General features: G+C 40.4%; 1 protein-coding gene and 1 long non-coding RNA gene across 3 annotated transcripts in view; one reads left to right on the top strand and one right to left on the bottom strand.

The window, feature by feature from the left end:
* PREX1 (phosphatidylinositol-3,4,5-trisphosphate dependent Rac exchange factor 1) overlaps positions 1-20,923 on the bottom strand; it is a 120,431-nt gene that overhangs the window by 13,891 nt on the left and 85,617 nt on the right. The window contains exons 14-28 of one of the 2 annotated variants that reach the window (XM_066561756.1): positions 20,841-20,916; positions 18,502-18,574; positions 17,102-17,244; positions 15,300-15,392; positions 13,030-13,178; positions 12,024-12,109; positions 10,340-10,476; positions 9,725-9,896; positions 8,301-8,488; positions 7,387-7,548; positions 6,609-6,819; positions 5,168-5,429; positions 3,317-3,523; positions 1,037-1,125; positions 572-654 (exon numbers count right to left, since the gene is read on the bottom strand). In XM_066561756.1, the coding sequence (XP_066417853.1) occupies positions 572-654; positions 1,037-1,125; positions 3,317-3,523; positions 5,168-5,429; positions 6,609-6,819; positions 7,387-7,548; positions 8,301-8,488; positions 9,725-9,896; positions 10,340-10,476; positions 12,024-12,109; positions 13,030-13,178; positions 15,300-15,392; positions 17,102-17,244; positions 18,502-18,574; positions 20,841-20,916 (2,131 nt within the window). The remainder of the gene's footprint in view (positions 1-571; positions 655-1,036; positions 1,126-3,316; positions 3,524-5,167; positions 5,430-6,608; positions 6,820-7,386; positions 7,549-8,300; positions 8,489-9,724; positions 9,897-10,339; positions 10,477-12,023; positions 12,110-13,029; positions 13,179-15,299; positions 15,393-17,101; positions 17,245-18,501; positions 18,575-20,840; positions 20,917-20,923) is intronic. The other variant, XM_066561757.1, reaches the window with a different exon arrangement.
* On the top strand, positions 9-7,454 carry LOC136564027 (uncharacterized). Its single transcript, XR_010784674.1, has 3 exons — positions 9-179; positions 3,737-3,914; positions 4,733-7,454. It is a non-coding gene; the product is annotated as an uncharacterized lncRNA (long non-coding RNA).

The raw sequence follows: 20,923 nt of genomic DNA, 5'->3' as shown, positions 1-20,923 counted from the left end.
AGAAAATCTGAACAGAACTCCTGTTGGAAACTGCCACAGCCCTTACACTATCTGTACTTTGGAATGACTGACACATAGCAGTCAGACTTGGTAGCCATGAACTAGCCTCAAGAGCCATTTAATTTAATATTAACATTTAACAACAGCATTTTGCACAATGATGATCTACTGCTGACGAGGTAAGAGAATAGCAAACAACTCTCTGTGGTTACACATTATAAACACATCTGCATGCTAAACTAGTGAGAACCTCATGAAATCTGCAAATGTGATCCATTTTCATCAAATTACTAGAAGTTTGTCCTTTTTTTAATGAGAGCTTTTTTTCCCTTAGTCTTAAGCCTTAGGTAGGGCAAGTTGGCCTTGCTTAAATCACAAGGCAACTTTAATAACACAGATAAATGTGATTCATCAAACTCTCCTCTAATATATTTGCTTACGGTGTACCCCAAAATCTTGATAGTATGCCTTCCTCAAAATATTATTTCATAACACAATTTAGTACTTAAAATTTCTTGATTGACATTGATAAAGAGAAAGCAATTCTGTGTAAGAATAATGCTTTACATACCTGGTTAAAAAGGTGTTCCAGACAGCCATGAAGTTTGTCTTGCTTGTCTAAAGGTATTCTCATATCATTGGGAAGCTCATCTCCTAATACAGGAGAAATGAAAAGCTTTGAACTTACAAACATGATCTATATGATGAGGCATGGGCACACCTTCACACTGGTGTGAAGTAAATAATGATTGCTGCTTTATCTCCAATTCTTAGGCCAAAATACTCATTATTTTCATATTATGAAAGTGTGCAATAACTAAAGAAACTTATCCCTGCCTAATACCTCTCCCATGTTCCAAATTTACTGTGGTTTACTAGAAAGAGGCAAATCTGTATCCTTATGTTCTTGTGATTAGTTTTGAAGAGACCACCGGTGCAAATTAAATATACAGGTGCTTGTAACCAGCAAAGACTTCTCAGCACCGCTGAGTGGCCGGGCACCAGCAGGATGCCTGTGGGCCGTGCACACACTCACCTGACCCCATCTCATCGCTGCCCAGGTAAGAGCTGTTGCTGCGCACGCTGGTGTAGGACAGCACGGAGTCCCGGTTACTGTTACACTCACTGCAAAGGAGAGCACAGAGGGCACTGAACAAAGGCTGTCCCCACCCCGGCACCCACGCTGCTGTTGGGCTTTATTGGCACTGCCTCCCCAGCCTAGCTCTGGGAAACTGAAATGACTGAAAGTAATGACATGCACAAGAGCCATTAAACAAGGACTCTGGAGCTGGGCTGCCACAGGACGCCTTCTTCTGTTTGCAGTTAACACTGAATGCGTAATACATCACCCTGCTTCTGTAAATAATGAAAACAGACATCTCCACTAAACGTTTGCCACCAATTCTCAGGGTATTACAGCATCCAAATCCAGCATACAGGGAGGCTGCAGTAGCACAAATACTGGAGGTGGGAGAGAAAATTTAGACAATCTAAGTCACTGGAGAATCAGGCACTGCAGATCCTACAATGAAGTGGAGGAGTCACAACAGCTCCACACCAAACTTGGCTCATGCACATCTGGAAAATTCTACAGCAAATCTCCTCTCTTTAAAGTTCACTTTAACTGTTCTTACTGAAAATAACCAAAAAGACTATGGATCTCAGGCTGTCCCCTTCCAATGAAGTGACAATGACAGTGGTTTTAATGGTAGAAGCCCAAAACAAAGCTTTAAAAATTCTCCACTGTCTCTGCCTCTGAAGTAATTTTTAACTGAGATGAGAGAAAAATACAAGAGCAACTGAAAGAACCCTAATTGGGATTCTTGCTGTCCTTTTTTAAATCTAGTATCAAAGAAATCTGTTCTCTTCTCAGGAAGATTAATACTTATGGCAACTACTCTGCAATACAAATCCTTATGAATTACACCTCCAAAATGATCACAGAAAACAGCCTTGTTGGCTATTGCAAACAAGATATTTTCTTATCTACAATTTGCTTGAGTTTGTAGCTAATCAATGCTCATTTAAATCAAAACCCATAAAAACACATTCCCCATCAAGTAACTACTATCTGTAATATATGCTTAATTCTCTGCCTCTGTCTAATACAGATAAGACAGAATAATATTTCTCAAACAAATGTGTAGAATTCTGGAACAAGTGACAAGCCCAGAGAGACTGTGCTGACCCTTTGTTACCCAGAATAAATTAGCCTCAATTACAGAATTTAAACTACCGGGATACCCTATTAACAGCGAAAGAAATGATGCACATTTCACTCAGAAAGCTCCAAAGCACATGTGCTGATTGAAATCTCACACAACAGAGATGCCCCAGATCTCAGCACTGCAAGTACTCGTTCTGTTTCTTTATTGACTTCATATTTGCTGTCCTCTGAGGCGATCAATATTCAACCAGACAAGACCCCAAGCAACCAATCTTACTGGCCCTGTCCTGAGCAAGGGACTGGACTGTGCAGACTCCAGAGACCCCTTCCAACACAAACTGTTCCCCTTCTGGAGTCCTGCACCAGTGGCACCTATTGCTACTGGTACAAGTGCCCAACAACAGCAAGTGAAGCATGAGGACTGCAGCAGGAACATTCCAGAGACAGGTCATTCATTCAGAGCTGGAATCCTCCCAGCTCTATGGTCTTACTAGAAATGTAAAAATGGCCTATTAAGGATGTTAAATTGCAGGGATCAGACATGGCCACAATTTGTTACCCCACCTATTCTGAAGCTGAGTCTCCAAATGTTTCCCCCCAAAATAGAGAGAAATGGAAGTGAGATTTCCTTTGGTAGCAAATATTCCTGGAGAACTAGGAGTCAATCATGTCCCAAAAAGATTTTGAGACACCTGAATAAACATTTCTGTTTGGGGTATCAAAGGGCCATTAAAAATAAAAAACTCAACGTCCACTTCTGTTTCTCCATGTCTTAGACTTCTAGGAAAATTGGCTGCAGGGCCAAGTGTTAATACCAGCTATTATAAGACCAAGCAGTCTGAGAATTCCACTGGACTTCTGTAGTTTCTGGCTACAGGACACAGAAAGTCACACTAGACCTAATTATTTAATTTTATTCACTTTTCTAGATACCTTAGTATTATGGCATTATTTTGGGGGAAGTATTTTTGCTGTGTATGTCTACAGGGCAATAAATATAATGAATACATCAGTGAAGTGAATACTGTACTAAGTGAATACTACATAACTGACTGACTGGAAAACAACCTGTTTGTTGAATCCATACTGGAATGAGAACTTTGAAACACAGTACTAGTAAGGTACAAGTGGCACAATCTTCAGACTGACCTGTAAGAGTCTCTGAAACTCATTGTGTCATGTCCAGAGTCTTCCTGGTCCTCCTCAGAAACTTTGAAACAGACCTTCTTGATTCCACCATGCTCAGCTTTGTCAGGATCACTTTCTTCTGTTCCCAGGGAAGGTGAGGATGTGTCCTCAGTAGATGGTGGCTCACAGGCACCAGCTTCTGTAGGTTCTGTTATGGTGGACAAAAGTCTGCAGAAGCACAACAGAGAGCTCTCAGTCCCACAAATGAACTGTCACAACTAAGGCTAAATGCAGCTATGTGAAATCAGAGCTACCTTTGTGAGCACTTTACATAGACTACTACACAACATCTGACCTGAACATGCTCTCACTTTGAGGCCATTCCCACTTGTTCTGTCACTCCATGCCCTTGTAAAGAGTCTCTCTTCATCTTTCTTCCAGGCTCCCATTAGGTATTGGAAGACTGCAATTAGGTCACCCCAAAGCCTCTTCTCCAGCCGAAGAATCCCAATTCTCTCAGCCTTTTCCCATATCAGAGCTGCTCTGTCCCTCTGATCATCTCCATGGCCTCCTCTGGATTATCTCCCATACCCTTCCAGAGCTGGAAGTAGCTCTGCAGGTAGGGTCTCACCTGAGCAGGGCAAAGGGGCAGATTGTCCCCAGCATCACCTGCTGCCCACACGGTGGGGCTGGGCCCAGGACACAGCTGGCCCAGGACTGAACGACGCTGTCAGTGCACACTGATGGCTTATGTCCAGCCTTCAGCCACCAGCACTGCCGAGTTCTTCTGGGCACATCTGCTTTCAGTCCCTTTATTCTCCAGCCTGTTCCCACTAGGTGCAGCACCTTGCACTTGGTCTTGTTAAACCTCAGGAGATTCCCATGAATCCCAGTTCCCAGAAGGTCCTGTTTCCAAAGGTACTCTACTTCTATAAGGTGTAACATAATCACTGTAACCATGGTGGCCTGAAAGTCCTCACTTTCTTCCTCCAAGGCACTGGATTGCTCCTCCTCAGCTCACTGGCTCTACCCAGCAGCCACCACCCTTCTGTATACCTGTTGAAACCAAGGGTCCATGTGCTTTCCACTTAGGTGAAGTTTTGGTCATGTGCTATTTTTGGCAGGGATACAGTTAATTTTTTTCCATTGGCTGGTATGGGACTGCCGTGGATTTGTGCTGAACACAAAGCTGATAATACAGAGATGGTCTTGCAACTGCTGAGCTAACACAGAACCAAGGCCTTTTCTGCCCCTCGTAGAGCCACACTGGGGAGGGGACTGGGGTGTGTGGGAAGACTGGGAGGAGACACAGCCAGGACGGGTGACCCCAGCTGACCCAAGGGATATCCAGATCGTGTGACACCATGCTCAGCATATAAAGTGGGTGGGAAAGGAGGAAAGAAGGGCTATTTGGAGTGATGGTGTTTGTCTTTCCAGGTCACCACTGCACAGGATGGGACCCTACTCTCCTGAAGGTGGCCGAACACCTCCCTGCCCACGGGAAGCAGTGAATGAATCCCTGGTTTTGCTTTGTTTGCATGCACCTTTTGCTTCAGCTGTTGAATTGTCTTCATTTCAACCCTTATTTCTGCCTTATGACAGACAAAATCTCAAAGGCCCTTGACAACACATAGATTCTTATTTTGGAATATACAGTAAGCAAAACAGTGGTGTCAAATTCAGATAGACTTCTAGAAGCAAAATACAATAATACAAACACTAGTGGATCTGCCTAGGAGTAGAAACAAACAGCAAGGACTTGTCATACAAGGGCAGGTCTGCAGAGGCAGACAGCACAATGTGCTTTTGGAGATTACTGCCTCAATATTATAAGGATTTCTTTCCCCAGTGCATATAGGATTTTGTACTCACTTATTTATCTGAATGACATACTGCTTCATTTCCTTCACTGCAATGTCTAGTTTGTTAAAAAGATGCAAGTAGGAGTCCTGCATCTCCCAATCTTCCTGTTTCAGCAGAAAACTGAGTCCCCTTTCTTCCCAAATTGTTCCTCCATTCTGCTGGCCAAAGCTACCATCAGGATCTCCATCTTCTGGGGCTGGACATCTCCAAGATGGTGCAGCCATAGTGGTGATACAATGCTGAGTATATGAGACTGGATTTAAGGTACCTACTAAACATTAAAGGATCTAGTTAGTATGGCTCTCACGACTTTCTCCACTCTATCCTAGTGATGATAATTTAGGATAAGCGGAGTTCTGACAGGAAAAACTAAAATTTCACTGAACTGTTTTATATAATCACATTGTATAACAAAATCATTCTGGAAAAATACCCAAAGAGGTTGGGCTTTTTTTTCCTGTCATGCTAACTAGATATTTTGAATTTACTACAGTTCAGAAACTGGCTAGATTATGGCAGTAAAGACCTATGTTCACATGTATACTCATACAGAAAACTTAGAAGCTCTCTAAAAGCATTTGTTGAAAAGTTAATGAATTTGGGTTCTCAGGAATCAGTCTATGCTATTATTCAAGCTCTACAGACATTTACACTTACACACACACATACATATAAAGGAGTAGGATTCTGTCCTTACAGAAGAGAAATTAATTATTTTTCATTTAGAATTGCTGACAGTTTTGGTGCAGTTCTTTGCTACCTACCTTAGCTCATATTAAAAATTCTACTGCTCAAGCAAGCAGGGGTCCTTTACAAACCTCAATTTGAATAGTCAATGCCATTGTTCAGAAAGTTGGTTAGTCTATAGTTCCCTCTTCCAAACATTCCTGCACTCTGACCGTCACAAGGCAATGAATCAGAAGCATGTTAGGTCAGATCATGATAAAAAAAATGCTGGATATAAATAACCAGACTGTAGGAGAAATGCTGCATAGCAACAATTTATCAGATAATAGATCCCCTAACACAGTAGAGACTTTCAACTCCATGGCATGGAATTTACTTAGTAATGAGAGTAGAAAGCAGCACTACAATGTGATTGGCTTCAGCTTTCCCCTGAATGAAGCACTAGCATTGCCATCAGCCCCTGCTCACTTTTAGTCAGCAAGTCACCTCTACTAAGGGCAACAGCACCCTGGCCACGTAACTACCATGAGATCGTGTCCAAACAGTTCATCTAGCAAAAAAATGGCACCTGAAGCCCCTCTATGCTTGAAGCCATTACTTCTTCACAACACAAGAAGGCTGCCATTTAACTATAAAATTTTAAGAAGAAAGGTTACTGGCCAGACTATGTTTCCTTGGAACTTGTATTTGACCTTGCTGAGCAGTGGAAACACACAGCCTTTTCAACAGATGAAATCAGCATGACTTGGAAGTTAATTATCACCTTGCTCTGGATCAAGACCAATAATAGAAGGTTTCCGTCCAATGCGAATACTGAACGATCTCCCTGCTGAGGTAGTGCTTTTGGGGTATGATACCTCCATGAGGTTAATATGGCAGTTGGTGGGGCAGAAATCCATGCTGTTGAGGGAATGAGGTTCCATAACGGCTTGTTTGAAGGCTGGGCTCACCTTTGTTTTCAATTCATCTGCAAACTGGGAGAAATAAAGTAGGTGTGTGCTACTGCACCTTCAAAAAAATTTGAAGCAATACAGACAATTCTTTTCTCTTCCTGCCGCCTACTCCAGAAATCCAGGAATTCAGATTTCTGCTGCAGCTGGAATAACACATTAAAAAAAAGCTCATAAAACAACAAAGGAAAGCAATTGGCTATACCTCCTAGCACTCTCTTTTCAAGCAGCTCAGGTAACTGCACGAAAAAAGCACAAACACTTTGTTTGTTTACATCATGATACACTGTAGTTACATTCATGTTAAATAAGACATTCATCAATCTGTTCTGATATTTATTCATTAATACAGTGGAAATTAACCTGCAATAATATGTCTTAACTCAGAGCTCTGAAAAGCAGAAAGGAGTGATTTACAGACAAGGTATTTTCACTCAAAACTTGCAATTTCAGTAACTTGCAGAACTGTTCTCATGCCTCCAGGATACCCACCTCAGAAACAGTTTGGACTCATTAATAAAGAATACTAAGACCCACTTAACACAATGAAGTATTGTTTGAAGACTTCACCAATAATTAGTAGTGTTGTACCTCTTGGTAGCTTGTGAGTCTCCTGCTAATGCTCTCCAGCTTAGTGTCACAGATTTGCCGGAATTCATACTGGGGCATGGTGGCCACAGCACTGCTTAGGGATATGAGTCTTTCGCAGTTCCTTACGAAATGACTGTCCTCTGCGGCAAAGGCCTCTAAAATCTAAACAAAAAGACAGGATGCCAATGGTATGAGTCCTGGCAGGGAGGGAAAATACAGTTCTCTTCCACTCAGTGGGAGGCAAAGCCCCATGGTTGAATAAAGCGGCCTCCAGAATAAGCTGCCTTTATTACTGCCTGAGAACCACTAATGTGTCTAATAGTCAGAGTCATCTACCATTCCTTAAAAATATTTAGAATCAGGGAAGTGGATCAAAATATCCACTGCCCAAGTTACCTGCTCTAGCATGCTTCCATGGGACATAACAATAACATTACTGGGATGTGACAAACATTCACTATTAGCTCGTTTTTGTCAGAGATGACCAAGCCACTCAGCACTCTCTGCTGCTTTCCAGTAGCAGCAGCTCTACCCAATTCCTGCAGCAACCCATCCAGCTTCTCAGGTGGGAAAAAGTTGCTTGATTTTCTTGCAAGGTAAAGCAAATTCCTACCTGAAAAGATTAATCTTAAATATCAGAAGAGTGTATGCTACCAGGCAGATAAAAGCAAGAATTCCACAGCTGAGGGCTCCCCTCCATCTGCCTCAACAGCTGAAGTCCTGGAAGCACTTGCTGATTACTCATACCAAACAAGCTATTGTAACTCATTCTAATGAATAAAACTCTAGGCAGGGCTGAGAAGACCAATGTCAACCTCAACTGAAGAGCCAAGCCCACAGAGGCCTATAATAAGCTATATTATTGGTTTCCCATTCTGTTTAGGCAAAAGCTGACCATGTGTGGTTTTCGGTACCTTCGCGGTGAGAATGAAGCAACCTTTTGGTTCCACAATTTTCTCCAGGACAAAGGATTTGATTCCTGCACTGCTAACATATTCATATACCACCCCGTGCTCCAGGTGGGTGTTATCCACAGTCAGGCTGATGAGCGGGGTTTCTTCACCAATGACCAGTGGAGAAATTACAGTCTGTGGTGTCTGGTCTGGAACCAAAGTAAGTCATTAGAGGCGTCTGGCAGCACACTGAACACAGGCCTGCCCAGGCAAGAGAAACCTGCTGAGAAGAATATTGAATGCAGAAACACAACCTTTGGCTCAAAGAATGTCTTGAGCTATGTGCTGCTGGAGACTGAGAGAATATTCTTAGGAAGACATTCACTGCTGGCCATTAATGGAAACAGTGACAAAATTTTAGATAATACACATGCTCCAATCCCCATTCTGATGTTCTTCCATGTATGCGTGCACATATCCACGCTCAGGACACTACTTCTAGTTCTGTTCACGGATCCTAGCAGAAGCTTATAAGGGAAGGGAACTATGTTAATCTCTGAGTCCTGCTGTCTGCAGTAACTCTCTGGAAGACTGAGATGTGAGGCACGGATGTCGTGAGGAGAAAACATTTTTTACACAAACCAGTTCTATTGTCACCAGAGACCAGATTCAAGTTCCAGTCAAATTGAGATTTGCCAGGGAGCTGCTCACACACTTCTACCAGGGCACTGCTCCAGCTGTTCCACTGCTGGAACACTCTGTGACAGTGAAATTACCAGCATCACCAGACCTTGCACGGGATCCACACACACCTGCATCTGTTCACAGAGAAGTTGCCAATGGCATTCAGAGAGTCCAGGCTCAGTCCTTTGGACTACATTTTGCTTTAGTAGTCTCCCTTAACATCTACTTTTCTGAATAAGCCCTCAACATGAAAGTAGACCTCTTTTCTGAGCCATGCTTTTGAAGGTTGGAGGAAATTCACCCATACCTTTTCCTGAAACAGTGGCAACATGCCTTGAAGACTTACTCCAGATCAAAGTAATTTAACATCCTAATTTTTAATCAAAAATAACAGAAAATGCAGAGTATTCTAAGTGTAGTTACTTGCAGATGTTCCCTCTCCATCAGCTACTGCTCATAAATGCATGGTTTGCAGGGGCTAGATTCTAAAAATGCTGAGTATCTTCATTCCCATAACCGGCTGTCTTGTAGAGAAGAGAGAGTCAAAGGTGCATGATTTCTATGTGCATCTCAATTTTTTCTTCCCCTGAATAAACTGCAGCAAAGAAATATGTCCTCTGGCAGACCTCATTCAATTACAAAGCTTTGCCAATACAAGAGATATTCTACAATAATAATTATACTTTATATTTCTACTGTGGTTTTCCTTCTGAAAGCTCCTGAATTGTCCCTAGGTTTTCTTCCCCCATGAGAATCTTTACCTGATTCCTGTTGGCTGCTTTGAAGGGGTTCCAGTTCTGCATGTCCTTCTAGTGCAGAGTTGTCTCTGCTGGAGCCCAGGCGACTGCCATTCAAACATGCAGGGGATGCTGCTTGCTGAGCTCTGTCCTCTTCAGCATCTTCATGTGTTCTGTACACCCACTGGTACAACCCCTTTCAAGAGATATAGGCTTCAGCTAGGACCTCAAAATGCCCAATCTCCAAATATTTGGACCACAGAGGTGAATCTAGCCATCAATTCTATGTCTTCTAAGTAGGCTGAAAAATCAACATTACCCCAGGTTTTCTCTGAACTTCAGAGAATATAAAATTTAGATCAATAGCTGGGTAAACTTCCATGGTTAGTAACAGTTAATAATTTTCAGTACTGTACGCATGAAATGGCTTTCATATTATTCGTAGGTGTTTTGCAACTATGGGAAAATGGAATCAGGCCCCCTCAGTGATAGCAGGACCCTGGCATAAAAGCAAATCAGTCAAAACAAACATGTAGATGTTCTTTTTCTGAATATTTAGTGAGCATAAAAACACAGGAATAGAGGAGGGAGAAGAAAGGTGGGAATTAATGTACTTCCTTTGAGGTTGTGTGTTCATACCAGTGCTTCCTGCTGCCTGGTCCTATAGGCTGTGAAGTGCTCCAGAACTTCCTTGTAATTTCCATGTGTTGCATTATTCCCATTAACTTTCAAAATACACTGCCCTGGATGAAGGCCTACGGCTGCAGCCTCAGAACCTGAAAAATAACAGGAGAGAAGTTAAACAGAAATGCCTTTGCCTATGGATGAGAATACTGGAAGGTTTGCAAAAGCTTTCTGGTTAGAAAAAGTAAGAAGAGCTGGGTCAGTCCTGTCATGCCTTTGCTACAATTCAGAGAGCTTTGTTGTGTAAGGATAACATCATGTGTCTATCCTTCATGTTTTCAGCAGTGCTGGCAAAAACAGCCATCTCCTAGGTCTAAATGTATTCATGCTAGAAATTTACATTTCTGTAGGAAATTGTTTGGGATTCTTATTTGGGTCTCTTTTAGCCTTATGGTTACATTAGCTGTGGTCTTGCTTAAGTACAAACTGTTGTATTTGTTCCAGCCTCTTGCACCTGGAAGACAGAACACTTGCATGTTACACAATTTGCTACAGAAAAAGACTATGATGTCAAATGTAACTATTCTTTTCCAGGTAAAATCCAGAAAAAGAACAATCTTCCTAGCTGCAACTTCCAGCTTGCACTCCAAACAGTGAAAAAGTGGTTGCAGGTGCTGCTATAAAATGGTGTTATAAATGTGTGACCCTGGGAACACCATCTGTGGGCCCTGCCTAAGCTAACTGCACTCAGCTGGAGACACACATTTGTTCTGAAGGAAGGAACTGGGCTATGTCTAAAAGGTTGTATTTTCTGCATCTGCTCAACATGAAGGTTAAAGCTGTGCTGTGCTTTGCTTGTAGCTAAAGGTAAATATGTCAGGCACAGAAGTAGTAAATATCTCTGTCAAATTGTATTTTCTCCTTTTAAAAAGATCAAGGTGAGCCTTTTGCCTCTTATACTGGAAATTTGTAGCAATATCTCCTGTGTAAGGGAGAAGTAGTCTCCAAGTCTTATGTCATACTTTGTGATGTCCAGATTGTGTTACGGCTTGTATACCAACCTGCTGATCCTACAGCACCTTCAGAACCCAGACCCAAATTGTGGATGACTACAGGTAAAAACATTGAGGAAGCCACAGACAGCATGACCCTTCAACTTTTTCTCAACCATCTCAGTTTAACGGGTTTTTTTCCCCTGTGGCTGTTAAGCTTTACCTTAGTAGTCTCAGAAGAAACAAGGGAAGGGTCACTAAGCAAGTCCATTTCTAGCTTGCAAGAGCTAAAGTGATAGTGCCTTCTAAAGAGTCCATGGTACCGTGCATTGCAGCATTCAAGTTTCTTCCACTGTGGAATTAAATTATTCCTTGTATTGTGTTGATGGGATTAGAGACCCAACACTCAGTTCAAAAGAATGATACCATTTGTCTTAGAATCTATTTAGGTGACAAGCAGTTTGAGGCAGGAAATCACTTTTGAGGCAGGAAATCTGTTCTATGGTTATGTGAGTGTGATTCTTGTCTGTTACAAGTTCTTGTCACTATGGTCACTAATGTATCAGAATTTGTACAGAACAAGCTAGACAATGAAACCTGGATCTATCTTTGTTGAAATACACACACACACACACACACTTTATATACACACATCTGTCTATTCAGCTGTACTCCCACCTTAACTGTATCACAGAGTTTCTACTTACCTCTTCCTACTGCGTGAACGTATGGTGGTGCCGCTCCCCGGATCTGAAAGCAAAGCGCTCCAGGACAATCTGGGATTTTAATAATCCTGAAGATAAATAATGGAGAAGAGAAAGCATGGTTTTAATTTAGGCTGCCAGAGTTCTGGGCAGTTCTTAATAGCATCTTTCCTTAGCATTCACAAGTGGGTTTGGATGAAAGCAAGCATCCACAGTGTTTACAAATAAATAACAAATAAAGAGACCTGAAGAAATATACTCCATCTTCAATCTCCAAGGCAGATATGAGATTCTATTTGTTAATTAAAATTGGGCACTTCTTAATTTATTACATCTTTAAGTGAATAAACATTTGACAGAAACTTTCTAAGGGATTTATATTCACTTCCATTTCTGTGCAAACTTCAGTGCAGCTCTGCTGATCTATACCAGCAGAGGATTTTTTCCCACTAAAAAGTTTTAAAAAAAGAAAACAGACTGGACAAGACATTCTGGACTAGAATTCAGCAACAGATGTTCACTGAGAGTTTCAGTTCTATGGATTACAGACTCTAACAATACATAAGACACCAACAGGGCCAACTCTCATTATAAGAAACAATAATAGACTGAGAAACTGTAAGGGCTGATATTAGTAGTCTCATCAAAAAATAAGCCAAGCTTCAGTGAGTGGAAATTGTTTTCCCATGCACATAATAGAGTATGAGACGTTTCACACCTGAGAAAGAATGTCAATCCTTGCAATTCAACTTTGTTTGTAGACAAGAAAACCAAAAGTTTTGGTTTTCATCTGTAGTATAAAGAGAACATGCCAACCTCTCCTAGCAGCCCAAGAGTCATCACTAAAAACAAGCCGTGACTCCTGAACCTCTCATTCCTGTCATGCTTTCCTATTGAGTGGCTTCTGCACAGCGAAGTGTTTACACAGGTTTCACTACAACTGTAGAAGTACTACTTAGTAACTGACATTTCCCAATAATCTTTTCTCTCTGCCCATCTTGGCACTTACTCCTTTGCTTTGGTGGCTACCAGAAGCCTAAGTGGCCTTCGTGAGCAGAAGGACTGGGATAAGATTGTTTCCACTTCAGCAAATGGGCGTAGGAATACTAAATCCTCATTGATGGAATATATCTTTCTTCCTGCTTGCAGGCCAGCCATCTGCAAAGGGAACAAACACCAAGAGCACTTTGGATCACTGGCAGCAACTCTGAAAGCTCAGGCTTTAACGTTCAACTGTTCCCTACTTATGGACATTTCTTGGATTCCTTTCACATGGAATACCCTATAAGTAGTATTGGTTCATCAAGTCATTTGTTACTCCCCCTTAAAGTTTTCTGCACTTACAGAAGAAAAAGATATTTCGCCAGTATCTTTAGAAATATGCCACTTTACAGATGTACCTTAGTTTGCAAGGGATACATCTTACTACTTTTCTGCTACAAATTTTAAACGGACTATTAAAATAGGAGACTATAAAAAAACAAGGGGTGGGGGACACAATTGAAAGCTAGGGCCCCACGATAGAGTGGCTGTGATACCCAGTGAGACGCAGAAGTCTGACTTCCCAAACCCTGGGCACAGGAGCTGTGGACAGTTTTCGGCCATCAGCCTTGCAAAACCAACCTACAGCCAGTCAGTAAATGTAACCTGGTTTGAAGTGGTGATAAGAACTGTCTCTGCTTTAAGTGAAGTACTAGCTCTTCATTAGCTTAAAAAGCCATTCGATTTTGACTTTAATCCCTAAGTTTTGCACCTAACTTTAGTTATTTGGCAATGGTCACAAATGTAATGACAAGACTGAGATCCCCTATGGTGCCCACTGGACAATAGCCTCAAACATACCCCTTGATGATGTCTACCATTTAAAAAGTAACATAGCAACATTTGGACTAGGTGTTAGGCATCAAGGAAGCAGTAAAAAATTATTAAACCTTCCAGATTATAATTACTTTATATAATTTCAAGGTTCAGCAGTTGAGGTTCCTTCTACATGTGGCAAAGCCTTTTGTGTTCTGCCTGGAATCCACTGACAAGTTTATTGACTTGGAAAAGGAGGTCCACACAGCACTAGTCTCACAGAGACTCTGGCTCAGGAAGATGCAGATTTAGTTCTTTGCTGGACCAGTATTATTAGATCAAATTCAAAAGATGGGCTCATGGTTCAAAGATTATCTTGAAAGATCAAGAAAAAGATTCCTTAGAAAATGGTGTGCTGCCATTTTCCTCAAACACAATAGATCTGCAGGCTATTCCCCAAGCTTCCAGCCAAAAAAAGGGCCGAGGATTATCTGGCAGGCAATGGTTCACAGCACAGGTTTAGATTAATAACATTTTTGGCCAACCTTGATTTTGAGCACTAGATAAAGCATAGGTTTGGTTTCTTTGGTGACCATAAACGAAACGAGAATCAGGAATACTGAAATAATTTCATTCTAACACTCAACTTCAGTTCAAAATTCCTTCCCATGAGACATTTTCAACTTGCTAAAACCAATCCATCCACTTCAGCTATTTCCATTAAGCAAGTAATCCAGGAGTTATTTGAAGTCCAAAGGAGTAACCAAAAAATTTTAACGCTGACATTGAAAAATTCTGTAATAGTTAATTAAAAGTTAATTAATAGTTAATTAAAAGTCCAGGACTTTTAATTAGAAGCTCTGTCTTGTGTGCAAATGTGAAACCCTTGACAAGTCATTTAGTCCTCTCTCATCTTCAGCAGTGTATCTGTGCCTTATTTTGGTAAATGGAAGATCACACCCTGTGCTTCACATAAGAATTCTGCAGGGCAAAATGGGTGATTAAGAAATACTCAGATCCTAGGACATTTGGGCCATCTATGTGCTTCAAAGAAATGAAGCAAATATATTCTGTAGAACTCCTAAAAAATACCATGGAGAGAAATGACTGCATGCTTTTTAAGGGAAAAACACATATCTAAAAATACAGCTTCCATTCAAATAAACCTGTTTCCCCATTAAACATCTTTGCTATCCCAAAAGAATGTTACTTTCCCTCCCTCCTTAAATGAAAGTTGCTAAGGAACCTGAGGTAAGCTATCATCACACAGATACTGCTCTCATCCTATCACAAATAATCCAAGTCCCACAGTAATGCCAAAACACTTATCAATTTACAGAAACAGCTTATTACCAGGAATTGTAGAAGACAGCCCTCTTCTATTAGCTGCCTTTAAAGGAAACAGATTTTAAAAGGATGGTTTGTAACTTTTCTAAGTATTGAAACATTCTTAGATACCAAAATAAGAATGTGAGCTCCTACCTCGGCAGACGACTCTCGTCGAACTGACTTCACCACAATTGCTTTGTTCTTTTCTTCTATGTCAAATCCATAGTCATCTTCTTCTGGTAAAATCTTAAACAGAGCACAATATTTACACAAATTTATGCTTCATAAATATGGAGTTCACAGAAAAGGTGAAGACTGGAGATGAGAAATTAGACTTTTCATTACAATCCACAACTGATCTGGACTTCTGTTTTAAGATGGAAAGGGACTACTAGATCATTTGGTCTGACTGCCTACAAAACATGAGCCATAAAATTTAATCTTAGTTATTTCTGCAGAGATCCCTTAATATATATTAAAGCAGATTTTCCAGAGTTACTCAGGTATGATCGGCAGTCTTTAAGAAGTGAAAAATCTATTCCCACCCTTGCGAGTTTTTTCCAATGGTTAATCAACTCTTCTTTTAGAAACTGCATTTGATTTTAACTCCTAGCCCTTCATCCTTCAACAGATCTTTCATTTTTGGATTATGGAATTCATCATCATTCAGTATTTTCCATTGGTGAATGTACTACAGATTGAGTGCAGTCATTTGTTTATTTTTCAGAATACATCCCACCTACCTGATAATGAATGATCTAAGTGCTTCTCAGCTATCAGTTTCACACAAAATGCAGATCTCAGGCCTACCTTTTGTAGATCTAACTACACACTACATAATCCTACAGCACAATGGCAGTCTGATGGCTAAAATTCTATCTAATTAGAGGACAACTGCTGACATCCATAAGTCCTTCCTCTAGAGACAGGCACATAGGTTTTGTGTAAGGGAAAACCACCAACTCCATATCTGGTGCTCAGTTTGTACCTTACATGGCAGACAGAAGCCTTCATAATTCTTGCTTCTGAATTTCTGCTTCCTCTTGTTTGCACTGAGGTCACACAGACCCACCTTATACATATTCTTTAAAATCATATCAATCGTGACAAATATACATTTCATTCATCCTTTTCTAGTGGTTTATTAACAATAAGTAAAAAGCTTAACAACTCACTTCCTATTACAGAAAAATAAACCAAGCCTAGCTACTGGTAAATGGACAAGTGGAAAATCTAACTGATAAATATCTTGCATTTGAGTAAACATTATGTATTTAAGAACCATCTGATAAAACAGAACTGATCTAAGAGGAAAAATAAAGCTACTCAATCTAGCGTGCCATGCAGGAAAACAAATTACTCAGAATTGTTTCCTTGCTTCAGATGATTTTTGCACTATTTTAAAATACTGTCCTTTCTCCTTTAAAGTCAATTACATCAGATTATAAAGGTCTTTTTATGGGAAATCACCTTGAGAAAAAAAAGTCAAGAACCAGAATAATTCTGTCCTGCAGGACCCATACAGTCAAGTTAAAATAATGTATAGCAAAATTTCTGGGGAAAAGTCCTTATCAGGTGATGTTCACATTAGAGGATGCACAAGAAAGTAAAAGGACTGGAAGTTAAGTTTCCCAATTTTGGCTATTTTTAAGTATTTTCAGAAACAATGCTAGTAGTGCTTGTTCAACAAAGGACTTTGGAAAATTGGCTAAATTGCTGGGTAGATTTTTAATGTTGCAAGTGGAATGAGTTTCAGCCCAACACAACATGCAATTTATCACTTCATATTTGAGATTCAATGGAAAATTTCTGGACTACCTCTCCTCTCCAATTTGCACTTTACATTTGAAGGGAGTATTCAGATTCTTCTGCTGAATTTTAAAAGCTTTTGTGAAATAGACATTTAAAATCCTGGAGGCTTTGATATGCCTAACTTCAGCTGCCATATTTCTTACCAGAAGATTCTTTCCCAGGATGTTTTCCACAAGCTTGAAGTCATTACGTAATTGTTTGCTCTTGGAACTGGTGCCCTCCATCTCTTCATCAGCATAAAAGCGGAAATATAAGGATTCATCCTTAAATTCACTTTTCTCCAGGACTGGAAATTATATATATGAAATACATACATGCATTTACATGGAGAAAAAAAGAGAGAAACAGAGGATAAAGTTAAAGGAAATTCTAAATATTTCCCCCATTTTTACAAAACACAGACCTTGATGCATCTCTATCAGTCAGTTCCTCAGCTCTGTATTTTTAAGCTAATGCTGTGGTTTAGGACCAGAATTTTCCTGACAGTGCATAGTAGCTCATAACATGATGCGACCTCCCTGGCATGCAGAATTTATATAAAATGCTAAAGAACCTCTTGGAAGGAAGATGCTACTCAAAGCCTCATGTTCCTTTCCCACATCCAAATGAATATTAAAAAACTACAAAAGGAGCAAAGACGGGTAAAGGGGCGGTTTAAAACGTAAGGTGTCCACATAGACTAAGGCTCAACTTTAAAAAAATAATTGAGAGGGAAATGAGATCTACAAAATTCTAGGAGGCATGAAAATGTTCTTTACCAGTTTTTTAAATATGAGACCTGGGGCCTTCAAATAAAAGCAGCAAGTGATGAGCAACTCCTACATTCAACATGTACTTATGCAAAGGTCTTCCTTGACAAAGAATGTAATAAATGCCATAAGTTTGCATGGGCTCAGAACAGACCAAATTCTTTAAAAAAGGCCCTAACTATTCTTACATTATTATTAACTACTATGGAAGGTCTCTTAATTATTTACAATAATCTGCTCTCAGAAACACTATTCAAAATACAGTGAGCAAATGTTATCTATGACTAAAACTGAATGTTTCATTTGACAAACTATGTTTACTCTTAGGACTTGTAGGGTCTATTTCATACAGATACAGATGTGATTTGTTTACTTCCCCTGTTTGAGGATGGATGATGTCTAACTTGGCAATTTGGCACTTCAGATTTGGACGCCTCAGCACTGATTGTGTTTGTTATCTAAGAGGCAAGAACTAGCTGACATTTTTTGGTGATATTTCAGAACAGCACTTGGCTTGTGCATTGCTCACATGGCTCTGGAAGAGATGCAGTGAAAAAACATGCTCCTTCTAGCTTGTCTAATCCCTTCAGTGCTTCCCATAACTATCAGCAAGTGGCTTCCCTTGGGAAGGCACCAAGCTTAGCCATGTAATAGCTTGAGGACCGTGTTCTAGAAGGACCTGCAGTAATGCCTGCAAATTGTGTATACAGCATGTATGACACAGGCTAGAATAGCTAATCTGACCGAAGTAAGAGCTCATTTCATTTGCTGGGGAAAGCAAAATTGATCATTACCATGATGCATGAAGCCGTTATTGCAGAGTCCCACACCCAGTGCGACAGCTTCCTCCCGAGTCTGACAGTCTCCCTAGAAACAGGAGAATAACGTTACACCTCGGACCATTTGCTAAGACAAATTGTTCCCCCTTCCCCAGCGCATAGCTTGCAGCTCTGAAATTAGCAGGATGATCTGTGTAGGGAACAATAGCAAGCCATTAAAACAGGTATCCCATTGCCCAAACATTTTCATTCCTCCAGACAGCATCTCTCCCTCCTACAGGAGCCAGGGGATCAAGGACCAGCACTGGGGAAAGATACTGTATTACCTCAATGTAAAGACATTTTATTTGAAATCAGAGTGTTGGACTTCAGGACCCATTAATCACAGACAATAAAACTCCTCCTTTGAAGCTGAGAGATCCTATCCATATTCAGCTCAGGGGAGAAAAGGCTAAGTATGTGAACTCCAAAGGTTGGACAGGTTAAAACTACAGTGGCAGTTTGCTTACATAGCAGATTACAAACGCTTCTGTTTCTCACTACCTGAAGCCTTGAGCGGAGTCATTCAAAACAGGTACCAGGGGTGACTTGCAAATTTACAGACTTCTCTGAAACAGCAGCCTTAAGCTTTATATCTACAAGTCAGTTAAACACAAGAAATGCCTAGTTTTCTCAATATATCTGCTAATTTGCAGCCACAAGTGAAGACTTGACAAACATGGTTGTACTTTTTAGGCAGACAAGTAAGTTTTAAATAGTGCTCCTAAAAATCAGAAGGCCCTAGTGGTCTTACAAAGATTGTTAACACTGGCTCCTCGATGCGACATGAGCAAAGGGACACGGGGAATCTGGCGTCTGCTATGTCAGTGAGAGCAGCTGCTCAGCTCATTCCATCAGGGAGGCACCTGCTCCTTTGGCAACAGGAGCAATGTCAGTGTGTTACTTTCAGTCCTATTAAACAAGAAGCTGTATACTACACCAGTATTACACCTTTTCTCCCCTCCATCTGAAGAACTAGACACCCGAAAGCTCTCACAGCAGCTGCAGGCTAGAGTACTGACTTGGTTTTAAGCAAAAACAAAGCGTTTCAAGCACACTCTGATCTTGGCAGCAGCACATCAGTCCAACTTCAAGTGCCACGAAAGAGAGCAGTAGTTATTTGTCAAGCAAATGCTGGCATCACTATGGTGTATCGGCATTATTTAAAGACAGGATAGAACAGGATCAGCTCTGGCCAATCCACAGCACCACTAGCTTTTGTTAAAGAGGCTGAGAGCAAAAAAGATACAATATTTACAAATTAAGAACTAAATACTGTTGTCTTGGTAGAAAAGGCATCAAGGCAGTTCTGAAAGAACTGCATGACCATGTAATCACACAAGAAAATAGCTTTAAGAAACCAAAAGTTTAACTTTTATTATGAACTAATTTCAAGTCTTCACAAGTCTTCTCTCATTTTCAACATCCTGTCATGAGACGATGCTTAACACTCACATTGTGTTATTTTATGGGATAAATGGATAGTTTATTTTACAGAGACTGGGATTTAAAAATCCCAATTTATTATTTCAACTGTAAATAAACTGGAGGAGAAATGCCTTCTAATATTACCATCTTAAACCTTTAGCAGTCTATGTTTGTTCTAGGCAACAAAATCTTTGCATAGGAAGGGTCTAAACTAGACTTGGCTACTCCTATGAAGTCAGCTTGGCCTCAGAACATTCCCCTAGCAAAATAGCATTCTCTAATTAGAAAATACAACTTTAATTTATTCAGCTCGCTAAGTACTTCTAAATGTTATGTAGGTATTTATCCAAATACAATAAAGGCAGTAATGAAAACCTCCAGAAAATAGAGCCATTTACAATGATCAATCTTGACAAAATGTGTCTCGACCTTTTCATACAGAAACTAGATGTGAAACTTGATACACTAGTTTTGATGTGCTAACTTAGGTTTATTCCATACAGTCTCTCCACTTGAGTCATCAGAATTACAGGAACAGTTTACAGTCAGTACCACAGTGAAGAAGCATGTCCAGAGCACATTACTATTACTCTTATTATTACTGCCACCATTAAATTATTATTACTTCTGTCTAGTTTTGGTAATGTTGTGATGTCTAAAGCCCTAATCATGGTGGATGACATGCTTTGGGATGTGTAAACCCAGCAATTAAGATGGTCTCAGACCAAGCCTGTTGATAGCTCCCTGGGAGGAGGAAAGAAAGCAGATGCACACAGGTAAGAGCAGCTACCAAACCACTTTTAAATTTTCCACTGATAAATTGAAAAAGGAAAGTTTTAGGATTATGAAGTGTTTCTTAGCAGAGAGTATCTTAAAACTTTTCTTACCTGTGCAATAAGCCAGTCCACTAGTTTACTTGCAGGGATTACTGACTTGTATGTCTTTAGGTGGTAGTCACGGTCTCTAATTA

This window comes from Molothrus aeneus, chromosome 17 (assembly GCF_037042795.1).
Source record: "Molothrus aeneus isolate 106 chromosome 17, BPBGC_Maene_1.0, whole genome shotgun sequence".
Classification (NCBI taxonomy): domain Eukaryota; kingdom Metazoa; phylum Chordata; class Aves; order Passeriformes; family Icteridae; genus Molothrus; species Molothrus aeneus.
The sequence above is the reverse complement of the archived record's forward strand: the minus strand, read 5'-3'. Positions and strand labels throughout refer to the sequence as shown.